The sequence below is a fragment of the Microtus ochrogaster genome, chromosome X (genome assembly GCF_000317375.1).
Source record: "Microtus ochrogaster isolate Prairie Vole_2 chromosome X, MicOch1.0, whole genome shotgun sequence".
Lineage (NCBI taxonomy): Eukaryota > Metazoa > Chordata > Mammalia > Rodentia > Cricetidae > Microtus > Microtus ochrogaster.
In genome coordinates, this window is record NC_022026.1 from 56,237,207 (window position 1) to 56,262,544 (window position 25,338).

General features: G+C 41.5%; 2 protein-coding genes across 3 annotated transcripts in view; one reads left to right on the forward strand and one right to left on the reverse strand.

The window, feature by feature from the left end:
* The window catches only part of Pfkfb1 (6-phosphofructo-2-kinase/fructose-2,6-biphosphatase 1), a 70,525-nt gene extending 49,188 nt beyond the window's left edge, over positions 1 to 21,337 (forward strand). For both annotated transcript variants that reach the window (XM_013350641.2, XM_005358869.3), the window contains 7 exons: positions 4,428 to 4,635; positions 10,351 to 10,497; positions 12,664 to 12,768; positions 17,248 to 17,377; positions 19,495 to 19,557; positions 20,674 to 20,738; positions 21,068 to 21,337. In XM_013350641.2, the coding sequence (XP_013206095.1) occupies positions 4,428 to 4,635; positions 10,351 to 10,497; positions 12,664 to 12,768; positions 17,248 to 17,377; positions 19,495 to 19,557; positions 20,674 to 20,738; positions 21,068 to 21,127 (778 nt within the window). In that variant the 3' untranslated portion in view covers positions 21,128 to 21,337. The remainder of the gene's footprint in view (positions 1 to 4,427; positions 4,636 to 10,350; positions 10,498 to 12,663; positions 12,769 to 17,247; positions 17,378 to 19,494; positions 19,558 to 20,673; positions 20,739 to 21,067) is intronic.
* A 2,147-nt stretch (positions 21,338 to 23,484) lies between these two features.
* Positions 23,485 to 25,338, reverse strand: part of Tro (trophinin) — an 11,116-nt gene continuing 9,262 nt past the window's right edge. Inside the window, exons 13-14 of the mRNA XM_005358871.3 lie at positions 23,883 to 24,371; positions 23,485 to 23,709 (exon numbers count right to left, since the gene is read on the reverse strand). Of these exons, the coding sequence (XP_005358928.1) occupies positions 23,894 to 24,371 (478 nt within the window). The 3' untranslated portion in view covers positions 23,485 to 23,709; positions 23,883 to 23,893. The remainder of the gene's footprint in view (positions 23,710 to 23,882; positions 24,372 to 25,338) is intronic.

Here is a 25,338-nt window from a genome sequence, read left to right on the forward strand (position 1 = left end):
CTCTAGAAAAAAAAGAAGCAGACTCACCTAGGAGGAGTAGAAGACTGGAAATAATCAAACTGAGGGCTGAAATCAACAAAATAGAAACTCTGTTTTTCATTATACATACCAATCCAAGTTCCCACTCCCTCCCCTCCTCCCAATCCCTCCAGACACCTTCCAACCCCACCCCCATCCAATCCTCAGAGAGGGTAAGGCACATTGCTTTGGGGAAGGTTCAAGGCCCTTCCTACTATATCTAGGCTGAGCAAGGTATCCATCCAAAGAGAATGGGTTCCCCAAAAGCCAGTACATGCAGTAGGGATAAATCCTGGTGCCACTGCCAGTGACCCCTCAGTCTTCCCCAGCAATGCATATTCAGAGGATCTAGTTTGGTCCTCCTATGCTTGTTCCTTCCCAGTCTGGCTGGAGTTGGTTAGCTCCCATCAGCTCAGATAGACTGTTTCAGTGGGTGAACCCATCATGGTCTTGACCTCTTTGTTCATATTCTCATTCCTCCCACTCTTCAACTGGACTTTGGGAGCTCAGTCCAGTGCTCTGATGTAGGTCTCTGCCTCTGTTTTCATCAGTTGCTGGATGAAGGTTCTATGGTGACATTTAAGATATTCATCAGTCTGACTACATGGCAAGTCAAGATCAGGCCCCCTCTCCTCAATAGCTTAGGGTTTTAGCTGGGGTCATCCTTGTGGATTCCGGGGAATTTCTCTAGAGCCACGTTTCTTGCTAGCCCTATAATGGCTCCCTCAATCAAGATATCTCTTTCCTTGCTCTCATCTCTGTTCTTCCTCCTTCTCAATTATCGCATTCCCTCAAGTTCTCCTCACCCCTCCCCTTCTCCCCTCCTTTTCCCCTTTCACCCTCCCTTCTCCCCCACCTCCATGCTCCCAATTTTGTCAGGGAATCTTGCCCGTTTTGACTTTCTGGGTAGATCAATGTATGCTTTTCTTTGGGTTCACCTTATTATTTAGCTTCTCTAGGATCATGAACTATAGGCTCAATGTCCTTTGTTTATGTCTAGTATCCACTTATAAGTGAGTACATATCATATTTATCTTTTTGATTCTGGGTTACCTCACTCAGGATAGTGTTTTCTAATTCTAGCCATGTGCATGCAAAATTCAAGATGTCAATGTTTTTTTTTTTACTGCTGAGTAGTAGTCTAATGTGTAGACGTGTCACATTTTCTTTATCCATTCTTTCAGTCAAGGGGCATCTAGATTGTTTCCAGATTCTGGTTATTACAAATAATGTTGCAATGAACATAGTTAAACAAATGCCTTTGTAGTATGATTGAACATCTTTTGGGTATATGCCCAAGAGTGGTATTGCTGTCTCCTGAGATAGGTTGATTCCCAGTTTTCTGAGAAACCGCCATACTGATTTCCAAAGTGGTTGTACAAGTTTGCATTCCCACCAGAAACAGTATGAGTGCTCCCTTTACCCCACATCCTCTCCAGCATAGGCTATCATTGGTGTTTTTGATCTTAGCCATTCTGACAGGTGTAAGATGGTATCTCAGAGTTGTTTTGGCTTACATTTCCCTGATGGCTAAGGATGTTGAATATTTCCATAAGTATCTTTTGGCCGTTGGTCTTGGAGAGAACAGGGATACAAGGAACATATCTAAATATAATAAAAACAATATAAAGGAAGCCGACAGCCAATGTCAAATTAAATGGAGAGAAATGATAAAGGATTCCACTAAAATCAGGAACAATACAAGGCTGTCCACTCTCTCCATATCGCTTCAACATAGTTCTTGAAGTTCTGGCTATAGCAATAAGACAACAAAAGGAGATCAAGGAGATTCTATTGGAAGAGAAGAAGTCAAACTTTTGTTATTTGCAGATGATATGATAGTATACATAAGTGACCCCAAAAACACTACCAGAGAACTCCTACAGATGATAGATACCTTCAGTGATGTAGCAGGATACAAGATCAACTCAAAAAAATCAGTAGCCCTCCTATATACAAATGATAAAGAAGCTACGAGGGAAATTAGAGAAACATCACCTTTTTTCTTTTTAAAAAAATAAATCTTTTTCATTTTATATGCCAACCACAGTTCCTCTTCTGTCCCTCCTCCTGCTTCCCCACACCATCCCACCTCTAATCCACTCCACAGAGTGGTTGAGGCATTCCTTTGGTAGTCAAGAAAGTCTGTCACATCACATTGAAGCAGGACCAAGGCCCTCCCCCTGTATCTAGGCTGAGCAAGGTATCCCTTTATAGGGAATAGGCTCCAAAGAGCCAATTCATACACTAGGGATAAATACTGCTTCCACTGCTAGTGGACCCACAAACTGCCCAAGCCATACAACATTCAGAGGGCCCAGTTCAGTCCTATGCAGGCTCTCTAGCTGTCAATCCAGGGTCAGTGACCTCCCACTAGCTCGGATCAGCTCTTTCTGTGGGTTTCCCTATCATGATCTTGACCCCTTTGCTCATATTATCACTCTTCTCTCTCTTTGCCTGGACTCCGGGAGTTCAGCCCAGTGCTTAGCTGTGAATCTCTACATCTGCTTCCATCTAATTATTTTATAAATTTGTTTATTTAATAGAAATTTATAGCTTATGCATCATGGCCAGCCTTAGCACTGCCTAAGGAGGCCAAAGAGGCAAGGCTATTCATGTTTTGCTAGAATGCCCAGTAATTTGGAGAAGGTGATGTGTACACAGTTGACTCCAGTTTTGGGGTCAGTAAACCAGATGACTGAAGGAACTCAGAGCATGGAACTTGGCCCACCTTTAAGCAAGAATGCTTGTAAGAACTGGATTATTCAGTAGGCAAGCAATGTTGGGTCTTTCAAAAATAAGAAGAAAACTCTCCTACAACCTTTTGACAATTAGTATTTAAAAGCAGCAACATGAAAAAGTAGAAAAATAAAACCAGGACCTTCTCATTAGTATAGTTTATATATTTTATTTTAAATTACATAATTTGGGAGATGAACATGAAACTTTTATAATAATTTGTTATTGAGCAATTATAAATGAACTTATATAGCTCTAAATCTAAGATTTCTTGGAGAGAGTAAATGTCCTAGCTTTTGAAAGATAGGAAAGATTTGGAAATCAGCAAGGTACATCATTTCAAGCAAAACAAAAAGTACTTTGAGACAGCTGGCCTAATTAATTCTTAATATGAAAAGAGGAGAGGACTACAGAGAATATTCCAAGTATACCAGCAATACAGGAATTAAAATACCATGGGTTAGGTATGGTGCTGTGTGATGAGGTCAACTCCAGACAGCCTGTAAAATCATTTAGGATAACAGACAAAGCTATGGAATTTGAAAGTTCCCTTCGAATTACAGAGAGTCTAGTATTTGGTATAGGCAATACCCAGGCAACAAAATCACATCAGAGCTCACTGGAGTGAGACACATTCTGTGGAAAATTGCTTCTCTGTGTGCTTCAATTTTCTACATGATGACCTCTACTCTGAATAATGGCTGTGAAGATTTGTGCATCTTAAAATCTCCCAGTCTCTGCAGGATAGACAGAGAATATTCAATATCCAACAAGTTCAAGTGTCCTTTGGGATCCACTGTACATGGATCCCAGAGTGGTGAAGGATGAGGCTGTAAATGTAAAGTCCTTTTCTAGGAAGATCAAGGAAGAGGCTCTCTGAAACCAAAACCATCAACAGCTTAAGGGTCCTGGGTTGCTTATGTCACCCTATGACTCTAGTTCCCACACCTCTTCCCATGGAGCTCTCTTACAATCAACTAGAGGATTTAGGGCTGTTCCAGGAGCTGTAGAAGTCTTACTTCATGGTTCTAATCTTCCAAGCTGTTGGTATCCTGCCCCTGCCTCCCAGCTCCTTCAGAGACAGGTTGATGTATTTGATTAGTACTCAGTCTATTGTTACTAGAGCTGAGCGCATAACTAAGGGAACTACCAGGAACTTGGGGCCAGGACCACAAGTTTGCTAATGATGTTCTGCACTATTTCTGTATCCGTTCACACCAATACTTGGCATACTGTGCTGTTGTGACAGGAATGCTGAATATTATTCATGTATACAAGTATATGTTTCTGACTGTTCTAAGAGTTCCTAAAGGGCAGATATCCTCTACCCAAAGCACAGTGCCTTAATTCAGATAAAAGTACTTGTGAATTGCAGGTGTAGACTATAGAGAAGAATCTTAGCCAATTGCATTGTGATTGGGAAAGGGAAAAAGTTGATTCAAGCTGAAGAAAGGAGATGGTAGCCCACAGTGCTTAGGTCCCTGGGGCTGTCAGGAACAAAATCTCTATAATATATACCAAGAGCAAGACTAGGTATAACATCTTGTTAGGTAGGAGCCAAACTCCAGAGGAGGATTGGGAGCAGGATGTGTGGTTAGGAATTTCTCTTGGGATCAACCCTCCCTCCCATCAGCACCTAAGATGTTTGCTTCTCCTTGGGTCTGGCCCAGCCACCTGTCCTACATCAAGATCTTCGACGTGGGCACACGCTACATGGTAAATCGAGTGCAGGACCATGTTCAGAGCCGCACAGCCTACTACCTCATGAACATCCATGTCACTCCCCGATCCATCTACCTATGCCGGCATGGTGAGAGTGAGCTGAACCTCAGAGGCCGCATTGGAGGTGACTCTGGCCTCTCAGCTCGAGGCAAGCAGGTAAGTTAGCTCCAAAGACTCAGGTGGGTAGACTAGGCTAACCCAGGTGGGATGGCCAGTGACTGGATTTTAAGAAGTATCCCTCAGTGGAAAAGGATCAAATTATGATCGATCAGTCTCTTCCAATATTAGTCACTGAGTCCTGTCACAGATATTGAATGGTTCTCATATGCATACTGCTTCTGCAAGATCAGTAGCATGATCCTCCAAGGTTTCCTAAATATAGCTGCTTCTCAAGCTCCATCACCCTTCCCCTACTGGATGTCTCCCTTCATGATCCTCACCACTCTGCCCTTTGCCCATGCCCAGCTTGCTGTCCTCTTTGGTCCCTCTGTTAGCTGGGAACTGTCAAGTACATAGATAAGTGACCTTTGGATCTCAGCCTGAATCCCTCTTCTTCATGACTCAGTGTTGATGCTGCCCCCTAACTCATTTGAGAAACCCCACTCTCCTCACCCTCCTTCTGCCTCTTGCTCACTCCATTCCTTCCAAGGCCCTGCTCCTGCTCCAAGATCTAGTCATCCAGGAAATCCTCACTATTCGTTCCTTATCCCATGAGTCACTGGCCTTTGGGAATATCTCTCCTCATTCTGGTCTATCACCGACTCTTTCAAGTCATGACTTTCCCTGTTTTCTGTCTGATATAGTAACCTTTCCATTCTGGGTTCTGGATTTACTTCTCACCTTCTGGTCCTTTACCCAGGCTTGTTAGCACATATGTTGCTGGAGAAAATCACTTAGGGATAACATAGATAGAAAATGAAGTGTAGGAGAGGTATTCCTAGTTCTTAATGTCTTTTTTTTTTAGTTTTATTTGCTTTTATTTTATGTGTATGTGTGTTGCCTGCATGTGTGTCTGTGCGTTGTGTGCATGTCTGGTGTTCACAAGGACCACAAGAGGGCATAAGATCCCCTGGAGTTATAGCTTGTTGTGAGTCATCATATGGGTGCTGAGAACCAAAACAGCCGGTACTCTTAAATACTGAGTCAACTCTACAAGCCCTTACTGTCTTTTATTGGACACCTATGCACAGCCACAGTACCATCCACTTCCACGTCTATTTTTTTGAATGACATCAGCAGTGTGAACTGAGCATAACTGTCATTGTTTATGGATAAGGAAGCTGAGCAACAGAGACAGAGAGCAGCTTCAGGTCATATGGTCAGTAAAAGATAACATAGGCAGGACTGAAAATCAGGCCTTCCTGCCTTGCCTCAGTACCCCTGCTGGATAGGAGGGAGATATCCCAAACTAGGACTGCCCCTGAAGCCCTGTCCTCAGAGAACCTTTCTGATCCCTATGGACTGGAAGTTTCCCTCTGGAGGTTGGTTGCCTCTGACCTGACTCTTACCTCTCATGCTCTCTAGAACAGAGACTGAGATCACTTGAGGTATTTTTTTCATCTCCAGGACTTCTTGGCTATAGCTACTCTTTCTTACTTGCACAGCTAAGAGTCCATTGAAAAAGTAACCATGAAATCATGAGTACTGCCTGCACACACAAATATGTATATATCAGCACGCATCAGATCCTAACCTTCACATTTGTCAGCCCACTGCACCAGGCCTGGTTTTAAAAGTCAGCCACCCCAATCTCTAGAGCTTTCAGTTAACTAGTACTTACTATGTACCAGGAAATAGTTGCTTTCCACACAGCTCAGAGACAAGGCTGGATAAGTGCATGGTGTTTGCATTTTATAGGTATGATATGACATCAGAGATGGGCACTGTGTAAGCTGTTGGGATTTGCCTTTCTGTTATTCTCATAGGCAAGGGCTTCTACCCATGAACACTGACTGCTGACTTGCATCTATCATACAAATTTGTGCCTGTGCCCATTTGTGCAGATAGGACATGCCATATTTGGTTAATAACACCCTGTTCATAGGGCTCTCATGACCTTTTGTGTTCCCTTCTGCACTGCCATTGTTCTCTCTCTGAGTGGCTGGATCTGGATAGTATTAACATTTCAGCATCCAAAATAGGGCCATAACCTTGAGAATTCTGTCCGGTGCTCCAATGTGGGTCTCTGTCTCCTTTCATCGCCTGATGAAGGTTAATATTCAGGAGGATGCCTATATGTTTGTCTTTGGATTCACCTTCTAATTTAGCTTCTCTAGGATCACGAATTACAAGCTCACTGTCCTTTATTTATGGCTAGAAACCAAATATGAGTGAGTACATCCCATGTTCCTCTTTTTGGGTCTGGCTTACCTCACTCAGGATAGTGTGTACAGAAGGAGGGGGAGCACGAGCAAGGAACTCAGGACCGCGAGGGGTACACCCACACACTGAGACAATGGGGATGATCTTTTGGGAATTCACCAAGACCAGCTAGCCTGGGTCTGGAAAAGCATGGGATAAAACCGGACTTACATAGCAGACAATGAGGAGTACTGAGAACTCAAGAACAATGGCAATGGGTTTTTGATCCTACTGCACATACTGGCTTTGGGGGAGCCTAGGCAGTTTGGATGCTCAACTTACTAAACCTGGATGGAGGTGGGCGGTCCTTGGACTTCCCACAGGTCAGGGAACCCTGACTGCTCTTCAAGCTGATGAGGGAGAGGGACTGGATCGGGGGAGGGGGAGGGAAAATGGGAGGCGGTGGCGGGGAGGAGGCAGAAATCCTTAATAAATAAATAAATTAAAAAAAACACAAAATAGGGCCATAAATACTCAGTGCTTGTGCAAATGACCTTTAACTGGGTACCAGGATCCCCATTCTAGCAATAGGAATTCAAAGCATCAGAGAACTGTCTTTCAGATCCTTCAGTCCATACTTCCAGGCCACAAACTGGGCACTTCTAGCCTTGGAACCCCTCTCTGATGGCCTGATAATCTGATTCAGTGCCTGTATGCACCCATCTGATAGTTTCCACGTGAGGTCAGGCCATGGTCACGGAATATTAACTTTTAGGCCCAGTGTAGCCCTGAGGTTACTCTGTAGAAGAGGACCACTGGAGATGGAGCATAATCAGAACTTGGTGATGTGATTTGATTAACTTCATACATGTAGTGAAGATACCTAGAAGTGCTACATGTCATCAGAAATGGAAGGAGAAAGAATACAGACCATGGGGGTGGATCCATTTGTTCTTAGGCTCAACGTATGTTAGAGGTGGGCCTGTTTGAATGAATGATCTATCTAGTAGGGGATTCAGTGAGCAAATATCAACATAGATACTCTTTTTCTCTTTCTTTCATCCTTAGTGGTTCAGGGTAGGATATGAATTTTATTTTTGACACTTTATAATTGCACATATTTGTTAGATATAATTTACTATTTCTATGCTAATTATATATTGGTCCATCACCTTTTTTGAGGGAAATAAATGTTAATTTTGTTGTTTTAATGATTATTTTATTGTTTATGTTTTTATTGTTTTTATTGAACTGTATATTTTTCTCTGCTCCCTTTCCTTCCTCTCCCTCCCCTTTTACCCTCTCCCATGACCCCCATGTTCCCAATTTACTCAGAAGACCTTGTCTTTTTCTTCTTCCTATGAAGATTAGATCCATGTATATCTCTCATAGTGTCCTCTTTGTTGTCTAGGTTGTCTGGGGTTGTGAACTTTAGGTTGGTTCTTTTTTGTTTGCTTTATGTCTAGAAGACACATATGAATTAGTACATATGATATTTGTCTTTCTGGGTCTGGGTTACCTCACTCAGTATGATGTTTTCTAGAGCCATCCATTTGCCTGCATATTTCAAGATGTCATTTTTTACTCCTATGTAGTACTCCATTGTGTAAATGTACCTCATTTTCCTTATCCATTCTTCAATTGAGGGATATTTATGTTCTTTCCAGGTTCTGCTAATACAAATAATGCTGCTGTGAACATAGTTGAGCACATGTCCTTGTAGTAAGATTGAGCATCCTTTGGGTAAATACCCAACAAAGATATTGTTCGGTCTTGAAGTAGATTGTTTCCTAATTTTCTGAGAAATCACTATACTGATTTGCAAAGCGGCTGTTCAAGTTTGCACTCCCACCAGCAATGAAGGAGCATTCTCCTTACCCCACATTCTTTCCAGAATATGTGGTCATTAGTGCTTTGTTCTTGGCCATTCTGACAGGTGTAAGATGGAATTTCCAAGTTGTTTTGATTTACATTTCTCTGGTGGATAACGATGTTGAGAATTTCCTTACGTGTCATTCAGCCATTTGAAATTCTTCTGTTGGGAATTCTCTGTTTAGATCTGTAGCCACAGTTTTATTGGATTATTTATTCTTTTGATGTCAAGTTTCTTAAGTTCTTTCTATGTTTTGGAGATCAGCCCTCTGTCCAATGTGGTGTTGGTGAAGATCTTTTCCCATTCTGTAGGTTGCCATTTTGTCTTGTTGACTGTGCCATTTGCCTTACAGAAGCTTCTCAGTTTCAGGAGGTCCCATTTATTCAATGTTGCTCTTATTGTCTGTGCTACTGGGCTTATACGTAGGAAGTGGTCTCCTGTGCCCATGTATTGCAGGCTACTTCCCACTTTCTCTTCTATCAGGTTCAGTGTGTTCGGACTGATATTGAGGTCTTTAATCCATTTGGACTTGAGTTTTGTGCATGGTGATGGATATGGATCTATTTTCATTCTTCTACAGGTTGACATCCAGTTATGCCAGCACCATTTGTTAAAGATGCTTTCTTTCTTACATTGTTATAATTTTAGCTTCTTTGTCAAAAATCAGGTGTTCGAAGAGGTGTGGATTGATATCCAGGTCTTCTGTTTCATTCCATTGGTCCTCCTTTCTGTTTTTATGCCATTACTAAGCTGTTTTCATTACTGTAGCTCTATAGTAGAATTTGAAGTCAGGGATTGTGATGCCTCCAGAAGTTCTTTTGTTGCATTGGATTGTTTTGGCTATCCTGCTTTTTATTTGTTTGTTTGTTTTTCTATATGAAGTTGAGTATTGTTCTTTCAAAGTCTGTAAAGAATTTTGCTGGGATTTTTAATGGGTATTGCATTGAATCTGTAGATTGCTTTTGGTAAAATTGCCATTTTTACCATGTTAATTCTACCTCCCAAGAGCATGGGTGATCTTTCCATTTTCTGGTGTCTTCTTCAATTTCTTTCTTCAAAATTTTAAATTTCTTGTCATACAGGTCTTTCACGTTTTTGGTTAGAGTTACCTTAAAATATTTTATGTTATTTGTGGCTATTGTGAAGTGTGATGTTTTTCTGATTTTTTTCTCAGCCCGTTTATCATCCATGTAAAGGAAAGCTACTGATTTTTTTTTAGTTAATCTTGTATCCTGATACATTACTGGAGGTGTTTACGAGTTGTAGCCCATTACCTTATGTGTTTAACATTGTGTGTGATGAGAACATTCAAAATCTTCTAAGGGTTTTAAAATATACAGCACCAACTTTTAATGATAGACACCCTATCTATTGTGCATTGGAACATCAGAACTTATTCTCCTAAGTGTAACTTTATATCCTTTGATAAACCTCTCTGTATCCCACCTTTTCAAGAGTATGTCTTATGTAATTTTTGTGGTGCTATGAATAGAACCCAGCACCTCAATATCTGTTGTTAGGTAAATGTTCTACTTCTGAGGTATAATCCCAGGTTTATCTTTATATAAATTTAATCCTCATTTTCTTTTTGTTCCTTTAGTACTTCACCATTCATGAGAGATTTGAACCTGTTCTTATGGCTCCCTTGGTCTTTCCCTTATCACCTCCTTTTTCCTTCCTCTTCTTTGTATCCCTAGTATGCCTTTGCCCTGGCCAACTTCATTCAGTCTCAAGGCATCAGCAACCTGAAGGTGTGGACCAGTCATATGAAGAGGACCATTCAGACTGCTGAGGCCCTAGGTGTCCCCTATGAACAGTGGAAAGCCCTGAATGAGATTGATGCGGTAAGATGGAAAGGGTTAATATCCTAGCGTATAGGGAGATGGTAATTCTAAGATTATCTCGTAGTTACCTCTGTTCCAGGGAACCTAATTAGTTCATTAAACCTTACATTTTTTTTGTTTTGTCTTTGTCAAGCACCCATGTATAAGAGAGTATTCTGTGTCTTGAAGATCTTGTGAAATTAAGCATTGGATTGACCTATAAGAATGTCTATGGGGCATTTTCACGAATTTTTAATTTATATAGGCAGACAAGCTCGCTGTAGGCAGTACTATATGTCGGCAGGGTGTCGTAATGTGAACCTAAAAGTAAGCAAGTAATCATGTTTCCTCCATGCTTCTTGTCCTGACTTCCTTTAATGATGGATTGTCATCCTACCTAAGATGTTTTTGGTCATGGTTTATTGCAGCAATAAAAACCAAACTAGACAATTTCTATAAGGTTGTTGTTAATTTCTGCATTTTGCAGAGGAGGAAAATAAAACTCAGAGGCGTTAAGCATGTTGCCTACAGTTAAAATAAGAAGGCAATGATCATTTCCATAGGCAAAGGGCCTCACAATAAGCCTCAGAACAGAAGCTTAAAACAATCTAAAAGGATCTTTGTGTCCTTTGTTTCCTATGAGTAATGTTCATTCAGAAAGCCTGACACTGCAAAGCTGTTTATAATTTGTAAATGTTCTATTCCATGCCCCTGAAGGAAGCCTGATAGTCAAAAAGACAAGAGCCAGAGTCTGATGACCCCAGGCACCAAACAAGCAGGGTTTAATTAAAACTCAACACACTTTGAAGGAAATGTCAAAAACAACATCTCTTTTTACCACCAGCACCAGTAGCCTTGCCTATGGGGATTTCTCAGTAGACTTGGAAGCTCTCAGAATTTATCTTCCTAGGCCCACTCTGAAACCATTAAAAAATTTCCCAGTTTTTACCTTAGGAAGTATCTGTGGATAGATTTTTCCAAGAGATATTAAAATAGAGGGCAGGACAGGAAGGATAAGGAAGGCTATCCAATGGGTGAGTCGCACTGTCTTATATACTTGCATACAGAGTTTCAGATACCAGCCACAAGTATGCTTACCGGTACACACATGCACTTTACAGTCACAACAACCCTCTCCTGTCAATCATATCTGCAACATATATGCACACAGTTCTAGAAATAAATATAGGTACATCATATACATATATGTATTGAATATAGACCAGATGAGCAAACCATTTGACATGTACACAGTACTAATACATAGTTTCAGGCATATTACCCACATTCACAGACTTCAGACATAGACATAAATATACAAATGATATTGCAGAAACATAATGTAGAATGTACACATTCGTGGATATATGTCACCAATACACAGGAAGACAGATACTACAGAGTAACCCACATGGGCATAGTCTCAGATACTTATACACTCTATACATACACACAGAGAATACAAGTGTACAACATATGCAAAATTAGATATAAAATATACATGCAAACACAAGGCTTTGAACATATCTCAATCACACTGATGAGTTTATCTAATTATTCTTTATCAATAAAAAATCAGGAGTCGGATATGGGATAAGAACCTGAATGATCAGGGAATCAGAGAAGCCACCAGCCACCTCCTTTCTCTTCCAGTCTTCAAACCAGAGGGCTTGAGATTCTCTCTCAGCCCTACCTTACTATTTCCTATCTCCTCTCTGCCCTCAATCCAAAACCTCTATGGCTAATTTTGGTCAGCTAGTGGCTAGCTCCACCCTCTGGTTCAAAGTTAACTTTATTGTCAAAATGTGATCAAGATATCACACAATGGCACACATAATAAGCATGCTCCACATGCTTACAAACACAGTAGTAAGTCCTTATTTTATATATACTTATATGTAATATACACATCTAGAACTATTGAGGCAATCATAGGAAAATATCATATATTGAGTCTGAACACACCCATTCTTTTGTCCTCACACAACCCACACACCTCACACACACACACACACACACACACACACACACACACACACACACACACACTGTACCACAGGCAACAGGAACAACTCAAGAGCTACTTTGACAGAAACCCACATGTTATATTATTCTATAATCATTGGTCTCTGAATTGTGTGAAAACGCTATGTGGTAAATATATTGTTCACAAATAATTTTTAATAGGGTGTCTGTGAGGAGATGACCTATGAAGAAATCCAGGAACACTACCCTGAAGAATTTGCACTACGAGACCAGGATAAATATCGTTACCGCTATCCCAAGGGAGAGGTAAAGTTGAAGGGGTGGCCGAACTCCTAGGACTCTTCTCCTGTATTCCAACTGCCAGAGTTTCCTAAGTAGCTTTAGAAACAAGGAAAAACATGTTTTCAATAGCTGCTACCTGTCAAAGTACTTGATTATCTGATCCTTAGCTGTTAGGCAAGCCATTCCTCTTCTTTTAAAAAATATTTATTTATTCATTCAATGTGTGCATGCATGCATGCATGCCAAGCCCCACATGCTTATGGAGGTCAGAGAACAACCCATGGAACTCTGTTCTCTCCTTCTACCATGTGATCCAAGGGATCAAACTCAGGTCATCAGGTTGAGTGATAGCTGCTATGACCTGCTACTCCTCTTTTTTAAAAGCTACATATTTGCCTACTTATAGGCACTACGTCCTTTTAGAAGAACACTCTTTATCCAATGCCTTGTATTTGTCATTTTCTCACTGGACAAATTAAAATAGCCCAATATACTCTAATTCTGTAATATTTTATTGCCAACTTGCCTAAAGTTACAAGCTCTTTCAGAAGTTGGCAAGGAACAAAAGCTATTAGTTTAATCAACTTCTTGGCTACCATATGAGCCAGGCCATAATTTTCCTGTCTCTGTGTGAGATGAGTGCTTATTGCTTTCAATCCAGCCTCTACTTAGCCAGTTCTGCATTTTAATGTATTTATTAGTCATACTCTATCTTTGATCCAAAACCCTATGAACAGTTATCTGAAAATATGGACATCTGGGAAGATAAAACAGTAGAGTGTTATGTTCAGTCACAAATCACTTTAATAATTTCATCTTCATTCTCAGAAGGGACTTTATTAAGTTAATGTTAATTTGCTCCCATTTCCTTTATATTTATTTTAGGTTGTGTTATTAGATGCATACAAATTAAAAGCAATGTTGTCTTCTCACTGAATTACGCATATTTTAGTGAGAATGACTTAACTTTTTTTCTTAATAATGCCATTTTCCTAACCCAAATCTAGCTCTACATGGTATCTTCTAACCTTTTTCTTAGTTCGTCTTTATTTATTCACTTTCAACTTCTTTGGGTACTTTTGTTTTATTTATGTCTCTTATATGCAGTTTATAGTTGGATTTTGTTGTTTTTAATTCAAACTGAAAGATGTCTTTTGAATGCTAAGCCTGCTATATATATTTTATTGCTATTACTGACTTTTTAACATTTATTTCTATTGTCTTTAACTTTCTATGCTTACTTTATTTTTCTCTTGCTTTCCTTAGGGTTGAGTTTTTCATCAATATGTGTTATAATCTGTTTCCAGATTCTTGTGGAGGTTACGCTTTACTTTAAAAATTCATCATGGTTCTTTCTGTTTTTGAAGATATCCCACTAAGGGTATGAGGTCAAAATATTGTACTTTAAAATAACTCAGAATAATTTGTTGTGTATTGTTATACAATCAACTTGAACTTTAACTTTTATATTTCTTTTTTTAATTATTTTTTATATAATATATTTTGATTATGTTTTCCCCTCCTAGATCCTCCACTTACCCAACTTTATGTTGTTCTCTCTCTCTTTCTCTCTCTCTTTCTCTCTCTCTCTGTCTCTTTCAGAAAAACCCACAAAAAAACCAAAAAATGAAAATTAAACAAAAATCCAGTAAGACAGAAAATGCCAAAACAAAACAGAATGCTCACTAAAACAAAACAAAACATGGAGTTAATTTTGCATTGGCCAACTATTCTTGGGCATAGGTTCTGCTCTGAAGTGTGCTTGACTATACACTGGAGAAAATTCATTTTCCCTTTGCCAGCAGGTGTCAATTACAGATAGCTTCTTAGTTAGGGGTTGGGCCCTATGTCTACTTCCCTCTCTCAGTGCTGAAACCCTGACTACTTGAATCTATGTAGGTCTTGTGCGTGCTACCATAGATTCATATGTGTATCATCAGTCTTATTGTGTCTGGGAGACACTTTTTTGAAAGTCATCTATCACCCTTGACTCTTACAATCTCTCTGACCCCTCTTCAATATAAGATCCCTTAAGCCTTGAAGGGAGGGGTTTAATAAAGATATCCCACTGATGATTGAGTGTTCCAAAGTCTTTCAACCCCGCACAATGTCTAGTTATGGGTCTGTATTTACCTTCATCTACTACAAGAAGAAATTTCTCTGATGAGAGTTGAGTGAGGCACTAGTCTACAGGTATAACAATATGTCATTAGGAGTCGTTTTATAGTTATGCTCCTTCAACAGAATAATAATACTTGATTTTCCCATAGGCCAATGACCTATCTAGTCGCAGGGTCTCGGACACTTTAGCAGTGTCGAGTATAGGTTCCATCTCACAGAATTAGCATTAAATCCAATCAAAAAGTGGTTTGTTATTCCCATAAGGTTTGTGCCATCAGTGCACTAGTATATCTTGCAGGCAGGTCACTGTTACAAGTCACAGGTTTTGTAGCTGAGTGATATTGATGGTTACCCTTTCTCCTTTGGTAGTATGCAGAGTACCTTCCAGCACCATTAATGCTAGTCAGTAGGGGTAAAGCTTAGTTGAACACCAACTGAACTTCTCTACATCTGATGACATAGTAAGTTGTGTCTTCAGAAATAGGGCCTTACTATCAAATTGCAGAGAAAAACCAATAGCCTGCAATGTTTTGTGGGATTCTGTGGGACCCCTTTGATCAGTGATTCAACAGATGTAACCCATTCATGGGACTGGAAGTTTTACTTGATAACATAAGATGTTTAAATGGGACACTGTCTCCCTTATTATATGGTGATTCTGTTTAAATTCCTTTCATGTATGTGTATATTTTAGGAAGCTTTTACAGTAAAAAGGTTTCTATGTGGTTTTTCAAAAGACCTTTAGAGTTAGTTATCCCTTACCATACATATTCCCTCCTTTACCCTTCCCAAGGAAGAAGAAATAAAATACAGTGTTATGGAGATACAAAGGTGAAACTAGAATAGGAACATTTAGTACTTCAATATACATGACTAACAAGGTCTAAAACTCAATGTCTCTGCTATGCCCCTAAATAGTATAAGATCTTTCAAACTGTATTTGCTTCCTATCCTAACTTACATGTTTTATATTTTCACATAGCCTTAATCTCTTAACTCCCAAATGAACTATTACTGGCATTGTTGTTGTTATTGTTACATTTAGTCACTTAATTAAATGTTTACTGATCCTTTGATTATTCTTGTTTCTATCTCATTTCATTTTTCCATCTTGTCATACAGTTTCTCTAATGAAAATCTGTCATTAGTACTCCCACCTTTCCTTTTATCTAAAACTATCTTGGGGGTGCATCCTCAATCCTCGATGATAATTGGTTGCATATAAAACTCTCAGTTGGACTGTCATTTTCTTAGCACTTTAAAGCTATTTATCTCATTGTTTTATTGTTTCACTATGGTTAAGGATTTTTTTTTCAGTTTCATTATTGCTTCTTTGGTCATTGGTTAAGTGAGAAGCTTTTATATCTTTGTTGCCTTTAAGCTTAACTCACCTATGTCTAGATATTACTTGATTTCCCCTCCCACCCCTCTTGCCCTCTCTGCCCTTCATCTCTTTCCCCTCCTCTCCTTTTGTCTCGTCTCCTCTTCTCTCCTTTCTCCCTTTTCTTCTCCCCACCTCCCCACTCTTCCCTCCACTCTCTATATTTCTTTAGTCCCCCTTTTCCTTTCCACTCTCTTCCCCTCTCTTCAACATTCCTCTACTTTCCTTCCTCTTTCTTTCTTTCTTTCTTTCTCTTTCTTTCTTTCTTTCTTTCTTTCTTTCTTTCTCTTTCTTTCTTTCTTTCTTTCTTTCTTTCTTTCTCTTTCTTTCTTTCTTTCTTTCTTTCTTTCTTTTCTTTCTTTCTTGCCTCCCCTTCCCTTCCCTCCCTTCCCTTCCTTCTTTCTCTTTCTTTCTACATGTTCTTTATGCCATCAGCCTTTTAAGATAATTGTTACAGGAAGCTTTTCATGTTTTTCCATCAGAATCAGAGGGGCAGATATATTTTCTTACTGTTTCCCTTTTTCCTGTGGATTGACTTTTTCTATTTTAAACTTCGACTTAGGCTGTAAGGATTTGTTCTCGGAGAGTCTCAGATTTATGTTGAGTCCCAACTCCCAGTTTAACTCCTATTTCTGAAATACCAGCTTCTTGGTTAATGAGATTGCCAAAAGTCCTAGTCTAGTTGTGGCATCTATACCCAATTTTTAAAAAACTTTTCATTTTGGAATACTACAGGTCAAAATTTTCCTTATTTTTTTGAAGTTTCAGATGTACAGTTAAGTATATACTTTATAGTGGGGGTTATAGTGTTGTCTTTTATCCCACACTTATTGATTGGTTCATTTAACAGATGAGAAACTAAAATCCCAAGAAACAAGGGATTTGCCTTAGTCAGTCTGTTGGGTCAACAATTCAACTGGCTCCCAAACCAAGTTTTCTTCTCTGGGTGAATGTGCTTCACCCCATCCCCACTTCTTACCAAGTATTTGTCTTTTGTTTAGTCCTATGAGGATCTGGTTCAGCGTCTTGAGCCAGTTATAATGGAGCTAGAACGACAAGAAAATGTACTGGTGATCTGTCACCAGGCTGTCATGCGGTGCCTCCTGGCATACTTCCTGGATAAAAGTTCAGGTAACACACCCCTCCCGCTCTGTTCCTGGTGTAAAGAGCTGGATATGATATGGGATGCTGATGTCAGCAAATTAGAAGTTTATATCTTAGTGGTTAAAAGCACAATATTTAAAACAAGGATATCTAGGCTCAAACTTGTTTCATGTGTCTGTGCTACCTTCAGTAAGTACTGTTAGCCCCCTCAGCCTGTTTTCTCAACTATAAAATGGAGAGAATTAATGGTAAAGTTGAAATAAACATGTTAAAAATCCTAGAACAGATGACACATTTATGGATTATTGCCATTATTAGTATTCTCTTAGCTAATCTGTAAAACCTGCATATTGAAAACCATCATAGTCTGCCACAGCTTCACATACTGAGCCAGTATATCTCTGAAGCATTCTGACCTCAGTTGATGTGAGACCTGAGCAATTGCTATCAGAATAATTTCTCCAAGATAGCAATGTCTATAATTTAATTTTTTTCAAGTTATAACTTATCTTTAAAAACATCTGCGTCCTGTATTTATGAAAGTATGTATGCACGGACTTATATACTGCCATACATATATAAAAACAGACTACTTATGCTATGCTGTCATTCATATATACACAGGCTTCATATGTATGTATATATACATATACTTAATATATATACAAAAACTTCCTATGTTGCCATATATACACAAAGAGATTTCATATACAACTGTGCATATATATATATATATATACAGACTACATACGCTGCCATACATGTGTATATACAGAATTTATACACACACACACACACACACACACACACACACACACACACACTACATCTATTTCTCCGGTGGCCTGGCACTACCTTCATATGACAATCCATTTCTAATGTAGATGCTTAAATGTTGGCATTTCCAGGATATTTTGAAGCTGTTTGGGAGCAATGCTAAATACTATTTAATGCCTATAGTGTCCCAAACTCTTGATTAAATTCTGTATGCTAATTTCAAAATAAAGAATATATAAAATATGGAATAATTCAAGATTGAAATCCAGGGAACTTGAGAGTTTGACATTGGATAAGTCATATTCTCTACCTGATCTTCAATATCCCCACTTGAAAATGTCTCCACTTGAAATAGGTGATGGACTATGTGATGGAGGTCTTTTCAGTCTTAGAATTTTGAGATTGTGGGCCAGGAACTATTCCCATTGTTCAGATAAGAAAACCAAGGCTTGGAGCAGTGAAATGATTTTCCCAAATTCATGGGATAGGAGTTAATCCCAGATGTCTGTCAGAGGCTTTCCCCTCTAAAATATACACAGGGGCCTTGTAGTTACTTCCTAACGTCTCCATTTCTTACCATCTTTCACACACAGACCATTCTAGCTGCTCACAACTTCCCCTGGGAGCAAGGTTATTCAGGACTAGGCAGATAGTTTTACCCTTAGTATTCAGGAGAGTGATGAAAGCATGCCCAGAGACATTACATGAGCTAGAATGTATACCTACAGAACTGCAGGGCTAGGTCACCTGTGGTTTGTAGCTAATCTAACTTGTTCTGTAAAATGGAAACACTGAGGGCCAGAGAGAGAAGAAACAGTGGCAGAGCTAGGTCAGAGACTGTAGACAAGATACTTCTGTTCTCCAGCCCTGTTTCTTCATATGGAAAGTGACAGTGGACAGGACCCAGGGCATCAAAGGGTATAGTGGTCATACATACAAAAAAGTCATTGACCCAGAACTTAATTATAATGATTGACAGTAGGGAGGAACAGTATGAATTTCCAGGAAAGTTAGGGGTGCGGGTGTAGGTCTGTGGAAAGTTGGCCTGGAGCAAGAGGAAGCTTTTCTTTTTCCTGCTCATTCTGGGTAGAGTTGAGGCCTCTAGGTGGGTACTTAGCCCTTCCATGGGACTCACACTCTGTCCACTTTCCCAAGACTGTCTTGCTCCTGTTTCCAGGCAACTAGGTTGCTCTTTTTTGCCCTACTTAGCTTGCTCTTGTGACTACCCACCATAGAGAATACCAGCTCTAAGTCTGTGCTGGGACCCAAGTGGAAAGCTGAGGTAGAAGTAGGAGCACCCAGCAAGCCTGCATGTTGTCCTCTGCTCAGTACTGCATCTCTCAGAGCTGCTGCTTCCTCCTTTCCAGATGAGCTGCCCTATCTCAAGTGTCCTCTGCACACAGTGCTCAAACTCACACCTGTGGCTTATGGTAAGTAGATCCACTTTCATTTAAGGAAAAGCACATAGAAGCCAGGGGTATGCCTCCAGTGTCTACCAGGGAGCTCTAGGAGGCTCCTGGGTGAGGTCCCTAGGTGGCTGGCAGGATGTCCTGGTAGAGGTGCAGCTGGTGACCGTAGGCTAAGAGGAAAAAGCTAAGCTAGCATCCAAATCTAGAGCCTGGCTCTGTCTGTCTCTGCCTGGGCAGTGAGTATAGAACATTGTTCTATTTGTGTTGAGCAGAGGTGTACCCAATAGATACCTTAGGAAAATTATACGTTGGGGACATATTAAAGAATGTGTTACTTATGAAAGGTTCATAAGCAGGGAAAGGATAGATTCAAATATAGTCCAGGGTGTGAACAGGATAAAAGAACCAACTGGAACCTGTGATATGATAGCCTACAGGAATAGTGCTGAAGGGGCCACCATTGAACACTGGTGCTCCTGTTAGCCCCAGGCCCTTCTTCTTCAGGCTCCCTAGAACTTTCCAGTAATCACACCTCTAGTATTGCTAGAGGTGTCTTCTGAATAAACCTTGCGTGGGTTTGAGTACCCAGAACTATAGCCTAGGACTCTTCCACTTAGCATGGCTTGGAGTACCCTCAGCCCTCTGTCAATCATATATAGATTAGACTACTGTCTTATAGGTCACAAAGATCATCTCCTCTCATTTCTTTCACCATATACAACCAAGCAATTGAAGCTGAGCAAATAGACACTCTGGGAAGATGACTGTTGACTTTAGGGCTTTGGGGCTTGGAATCTTTCCCACACATCCTACAGCTCCCCTACCTTCAGGAGAGGTATAATCTAGAGTAGTGGTTCTCAACCTTCCTCATGTTGTGGTGACTCAACCATAAATTTATTTTCATTGCCACTTAATTGTAATTTTGCTACTATTGTGAATCATAGTGTAAATATCTGATATTCAGGATACTGATATGCAACCCCCCAAAGGATTGTGACCTTTAGGTTGAGAACTACTGGTCTGGAAAGTATGGACCTGGGATGTGGGTAGTGATGATGGGAAAGGGGAAATAATACCTTAGGGAAGACCAAGTCTTATCCTGAGTGCTTGTAGACATATGAGTTATTTTTTTCTGAGGCTGCAGATTAGAGTCCATCTACCTGAATGTGGAGGCTGTGAACACACACCGGGACAAGCCTGAGGTAGGTTGGGTGCTCTGTATCCAAGCGGGCTTTTAACGTGGTATACTCTGAAAGTACCCTCGCACATGAAAAGACTAGCTCCAGCCCCAGACATCCCAGGTGTTTCAAATCAACCAGCACTCAGAAGTGGCAAAAACCATAGTCCAGGCCCATAGAGACTCAGGGATGTGACAATTCTTGCTAAACAGGCCTCTGACTGATTCCCCAGGCATGCCTAAGAAGACAACCAGGACCCATGCCTTGCTCAGAGGGATGCCTGGCAGTGAGGTCAAGAGACAGGGCAGAACTGGGATTCTATACTTCCTACTAACCCTGGGCTCTCTCCTTAGAATGTGGACATCACCCGTGAACCTGAGGAAGCACTGGACACTGTCCCTGCCCATTACTGAGCCATTGCCAAGTGATCAGATAGCCTCTGTCCTCACTGATTTTCTCCTGTAGGAACTGCTGCCCTTGTTCTCCCTAAGCAGACCCTGGCTTTGGCCTGAGAGTGCCCTACCTCCAGTGAAGAAATCCATAGCAGCTCCCAAACAGGTCTCAGTTCCTAGCTCAAACTAAGGAACCTACTTATCCATGGATAAAGCTATTTTTAAATAACTATTTCCTGATCAATAAAGACATGTATTCCTGCCTATAGGACAGGAAGATGCTATAAGGCTTCTCCCATTGTTCTCAAGATCTTGGTTCTGACCCAACTCTGGTGCTGTTGAAGAATGGGTGAGGACATATGAGATCAAAGAGTCCTGGGGTAGCACTCTCAAACATGGACAAGATAGGTCCTGTGAGTTCCTGTTAGTTTTGTTCCTTGGTAGTCAAGGTACGTGAGGACAGGATGTATTCATTGTTATACTCAAGAAGAATCCAGTACCTGGGCTAAAAGCTTCAGTCTCCAACTCTTGCTACCATCCTGAGTAATTTCATTGCCTATGTTAATGATGCCATCAACACCCTCCCTCCCAGGGATGTGACTCCCTCAACTTAGTGATTATGTTTTATTTTTTTTATTAAAAATTTCCACCTCCTCCCATTTCCCTCCCCCTCCCCCTACTCCCCCTCCCTCTCCAGTTCAAAGAGCAGTCAGGGTGCCCTGCCCTGTGGGAAGTCCAAGGTCCTCCCCCTTCCATCCAGGTCTAGGAAGGTGAACATCCAAACAGACTAGGCTCCCATAAAGCCAGTACATGCAGTAGAATCAAAACACAGTGCCATTGTCCTTGGCTTCTCGGTCAGCTCTCATTGTCAGCCACATTCAGAGAGTCCGGTTTGATCCCATGCTCCATCAGTCCCAGTCCAGCTGGCCTTGATGAGCTCCCATTAGATCAGCCCCACCGTCTCAGTGGGTGGGAGCACCCCTCGCGGTCCTGACTTCTTGCTCATGTTCTCCCTCCTTCTGTTCCTCATTTGGACCTTGGGAGCTCAGTCCAATGCTCCAATGTGGGTCTCTGTCTCTATCTCCATCCATCCCCAGATGAAGGTTCTATGGTGATATGCAAGATATTCATCAGTGTGGCTATAGGATGAGGCCAGTTCAGGTGCCCTCTCCTCAGCTACCCAAGGAACAAGCTGGGGACATCTCCTTGGACCCCTGGGAACCCCTCTAAAGTCAAGTCTCTTGCCAACCCTAAAATGGCTCCCTTAATTAAGATATCTACTTCCTTGCTCCCATATCCACCCTTCCTCCATCCCAACCATCCCATTCCCCCAAACTCTCCCCATCTTCCCTTACCCCCACCCCCATGTTCCCAACTTTTGCCTGGCTATCTTGTCTACTTGAATATCCAGGAGGATGACTATATGTTTTTCTTTGGGTTCACCTTCTTATTTAGCTTCTCTAGGATCCTCTCCCTGGGCTAACTTATTGCCTGGAAGCTTACTGTTCATTCAAGTCTGTAAAATTTTATCATCCTTGAGACTTGAGCAGTATGCCTCCACACCACAGACATTTATGTAGTATTTCCTAAATAACAATATCTACCCTTGTTCATCAGTACGTTCCTTTTGAGGCCTCTATTTTCTCCTAGTTCTTTATTTCTCAATATTCTTCTATCCCTTATCAACTTGGAACACCTCTTCAGCCACAATGCATACACTAACCATTGTGAGCCAGGTGCTAGTGTCCATATGATAAAGAGACTCATAACTTTGCTGCTTTGTTTCCTAGTCCTTTCAGTACAACCACCCAGTTAGATCCAAGCCTTGAATCATCCATACCTTTTTTTCTATGATCTACTAGGGTTGGCGATCACTGCTCGAAACAGATCTATACTTCTACTTCCACAGCTATCCTTGAATCCTGTTCAAAGTCAGGATCACCCTCTATTTTCTGGCGCCCTGTCCCTTTCCACTGTCTCATACTACTTCAGTCAATTCCTGACTCTTCCATATCAATCCTCTGCCTCTCATTTGACTTTGGTCCTACAGTCCATACTTATTTTTTTTTCTATCCCAAGAGAATGTCCTCTTGCTCCCATGTCAACTCCTAGTTCCTTTCCTTCTTATCCCTCTATTTTTACACAGTTGCCCCAAGTTAGTGTGAATTTACTATCCACAGCTCTTTCTGTTTCATTCTATCTTAGGCTTCCCCCTTTCATATCTGCTCAAGCACACTTTCCCAGAGCTCCCTGACCCTTAGAAATATCTGCCTTTTAGCTGGATCCCCACAGTCCCCAAAAAGCTAAGCTTAACTCTAGTTGTTCTACAAACCCCAGACATCGCACCTAGCCATATTAAAAGATGGAATAAACTCAGATTCCTTTGGCAAATTTAATGTAACTCTGATACCAAAATATGACAACAACACAAGAAGCAAACACAAAGCAGGAACAGCAGATTTTTCTTAGTGTTTCACTCAGCTTATGGGTTGTAGCTGGTTAGGCTGCTGTGCGGACAAAGATTCCAAAGCTGCACATTGGCTCCATGGGAAGTACTGCTGCGTTAGTGTTACCTGTAAACATGGGTAACAAACGTAACAAACCTGAAAAACAAACAAAGCAAAATACTCAGAAACACATGTGAGCACAAAACCCATTTCCTTTTTTCTCACTTGCCGCCCACCCCACCCCCCCCCTCAGCTTAGGGTTTCTTCTAGTATCTCCCAACTATTATAGCTATCCCCACGGATCCTGGCTATGGGAATATTGCAGTTACCTGAAACTTCACTAGCCGTAAGAGAAGCCACAGGCACCGAGGTTAGTGGCTCCACCACCAAAGCCAGTACCGGTGCTTGGTCCACCGTTGAATCCAGCACTGGTGTTCAGTCCACCACCGAAGCCAGCACTGCTGCTCAGTCCACCACCACCAAAGCCAGTACTGGTGCTCAGTCCACCACCAAAGCCAGCTGCAGTGCTTGGTCCTCCGAAGCCACCTCCAGTGCTTGGTCCGCCAAAGCCAGCTCCTGTACTTGGTCCACCACCAAAGCCACCAGTGCTTGGTGCATTGCAGAAGCCAGCACCAGTGCTTGGTCCACCACTAAAGCCAACAATAGAACTGGGTCCATTACTGAAGCTGGAGCCGGTGCTGGTTTCACCAGTAAAGCCACTGCTGGTGTTGGAATCACTGCCAAAGCCAATGATGGTATTCAGTCCTCTGTCGAAGCTGGCATTAGGCCCACTGCCAAAGCCATCGCCAGTGCTGAGGCTTACACTAAAGCCTGCACCAGTGCCAAGTGTGCCACCAAAACCATTATTGGTACTCAGGTCACCAGCAAAGCCATCATTAGTGACCAGTCCACCACCAAAGCCAGTGTTGCTGCCAAGTCCATCACCAAAACCAGCACTAGTGCCCAGTCCACCACCAAAACCAGTGCTAGTGTTTAGTCCACCATTGAAGCCAGCACTGGTACCCAGTCCCCCATTGAAGTCAGCATTAGGACTTAGTCCACCACCAAAATCATTGCTGGTGCCTAATCCACCACCAAACCCAGTGCTGGTGCCCAGGCCACCATTGAAGCTAGCACTGGGGCCTAAGCTTCCACCAAAGCCACTGCTGGTACCTAGGCTGCTGCCAAAGCCAGCACTGGTGCCTAATCCGTTTCCAAAGCCAGCACTGGTACTTAGCCCATTCCCAAAACTGAAAATGGTACTGGTGCTGTGGCCCTCACTGTAATTGGCACTGGTAGCACCACTAAAGCAGGAGTTGGTGCTGGAAGAGCCTCCAAAGCATAGGTTGGTGTTAGATGCACTGCCAAAACAGAGACTGGTGCTAGGTGCTCCACCAAAACAGAGGTTAGTACTTTGAGAACCACCAAAGCTGACACTGGTAGTGGGAGCACTACCAAAGCTAATGCTGCTGCTATGGGTACTACCAAAGTCAGTGGTACTAAGTGCCCCACCAAAGCCAACACTGGTACTGAATGCACCACCAAAGTCAGGGTTGGTGCTGATTGCACCGCCAAAGCTGGCACTGGTGCTGATGGCACTGCCAAAACCAGCACTGTTATTGAGTGCCCCACCAAAGCTGGCACTGGTGCTGATAGCACCGCCAAAGCCAGCACCGTTACTAAGAGCACCACCAAAGCTGGCACTGGTACTGATAGCACCGCCAAAGCCAGCACCGTTACTAAGAGCACTACCAAAGCTGGCACTGGTACTGATAGCACCGCCAA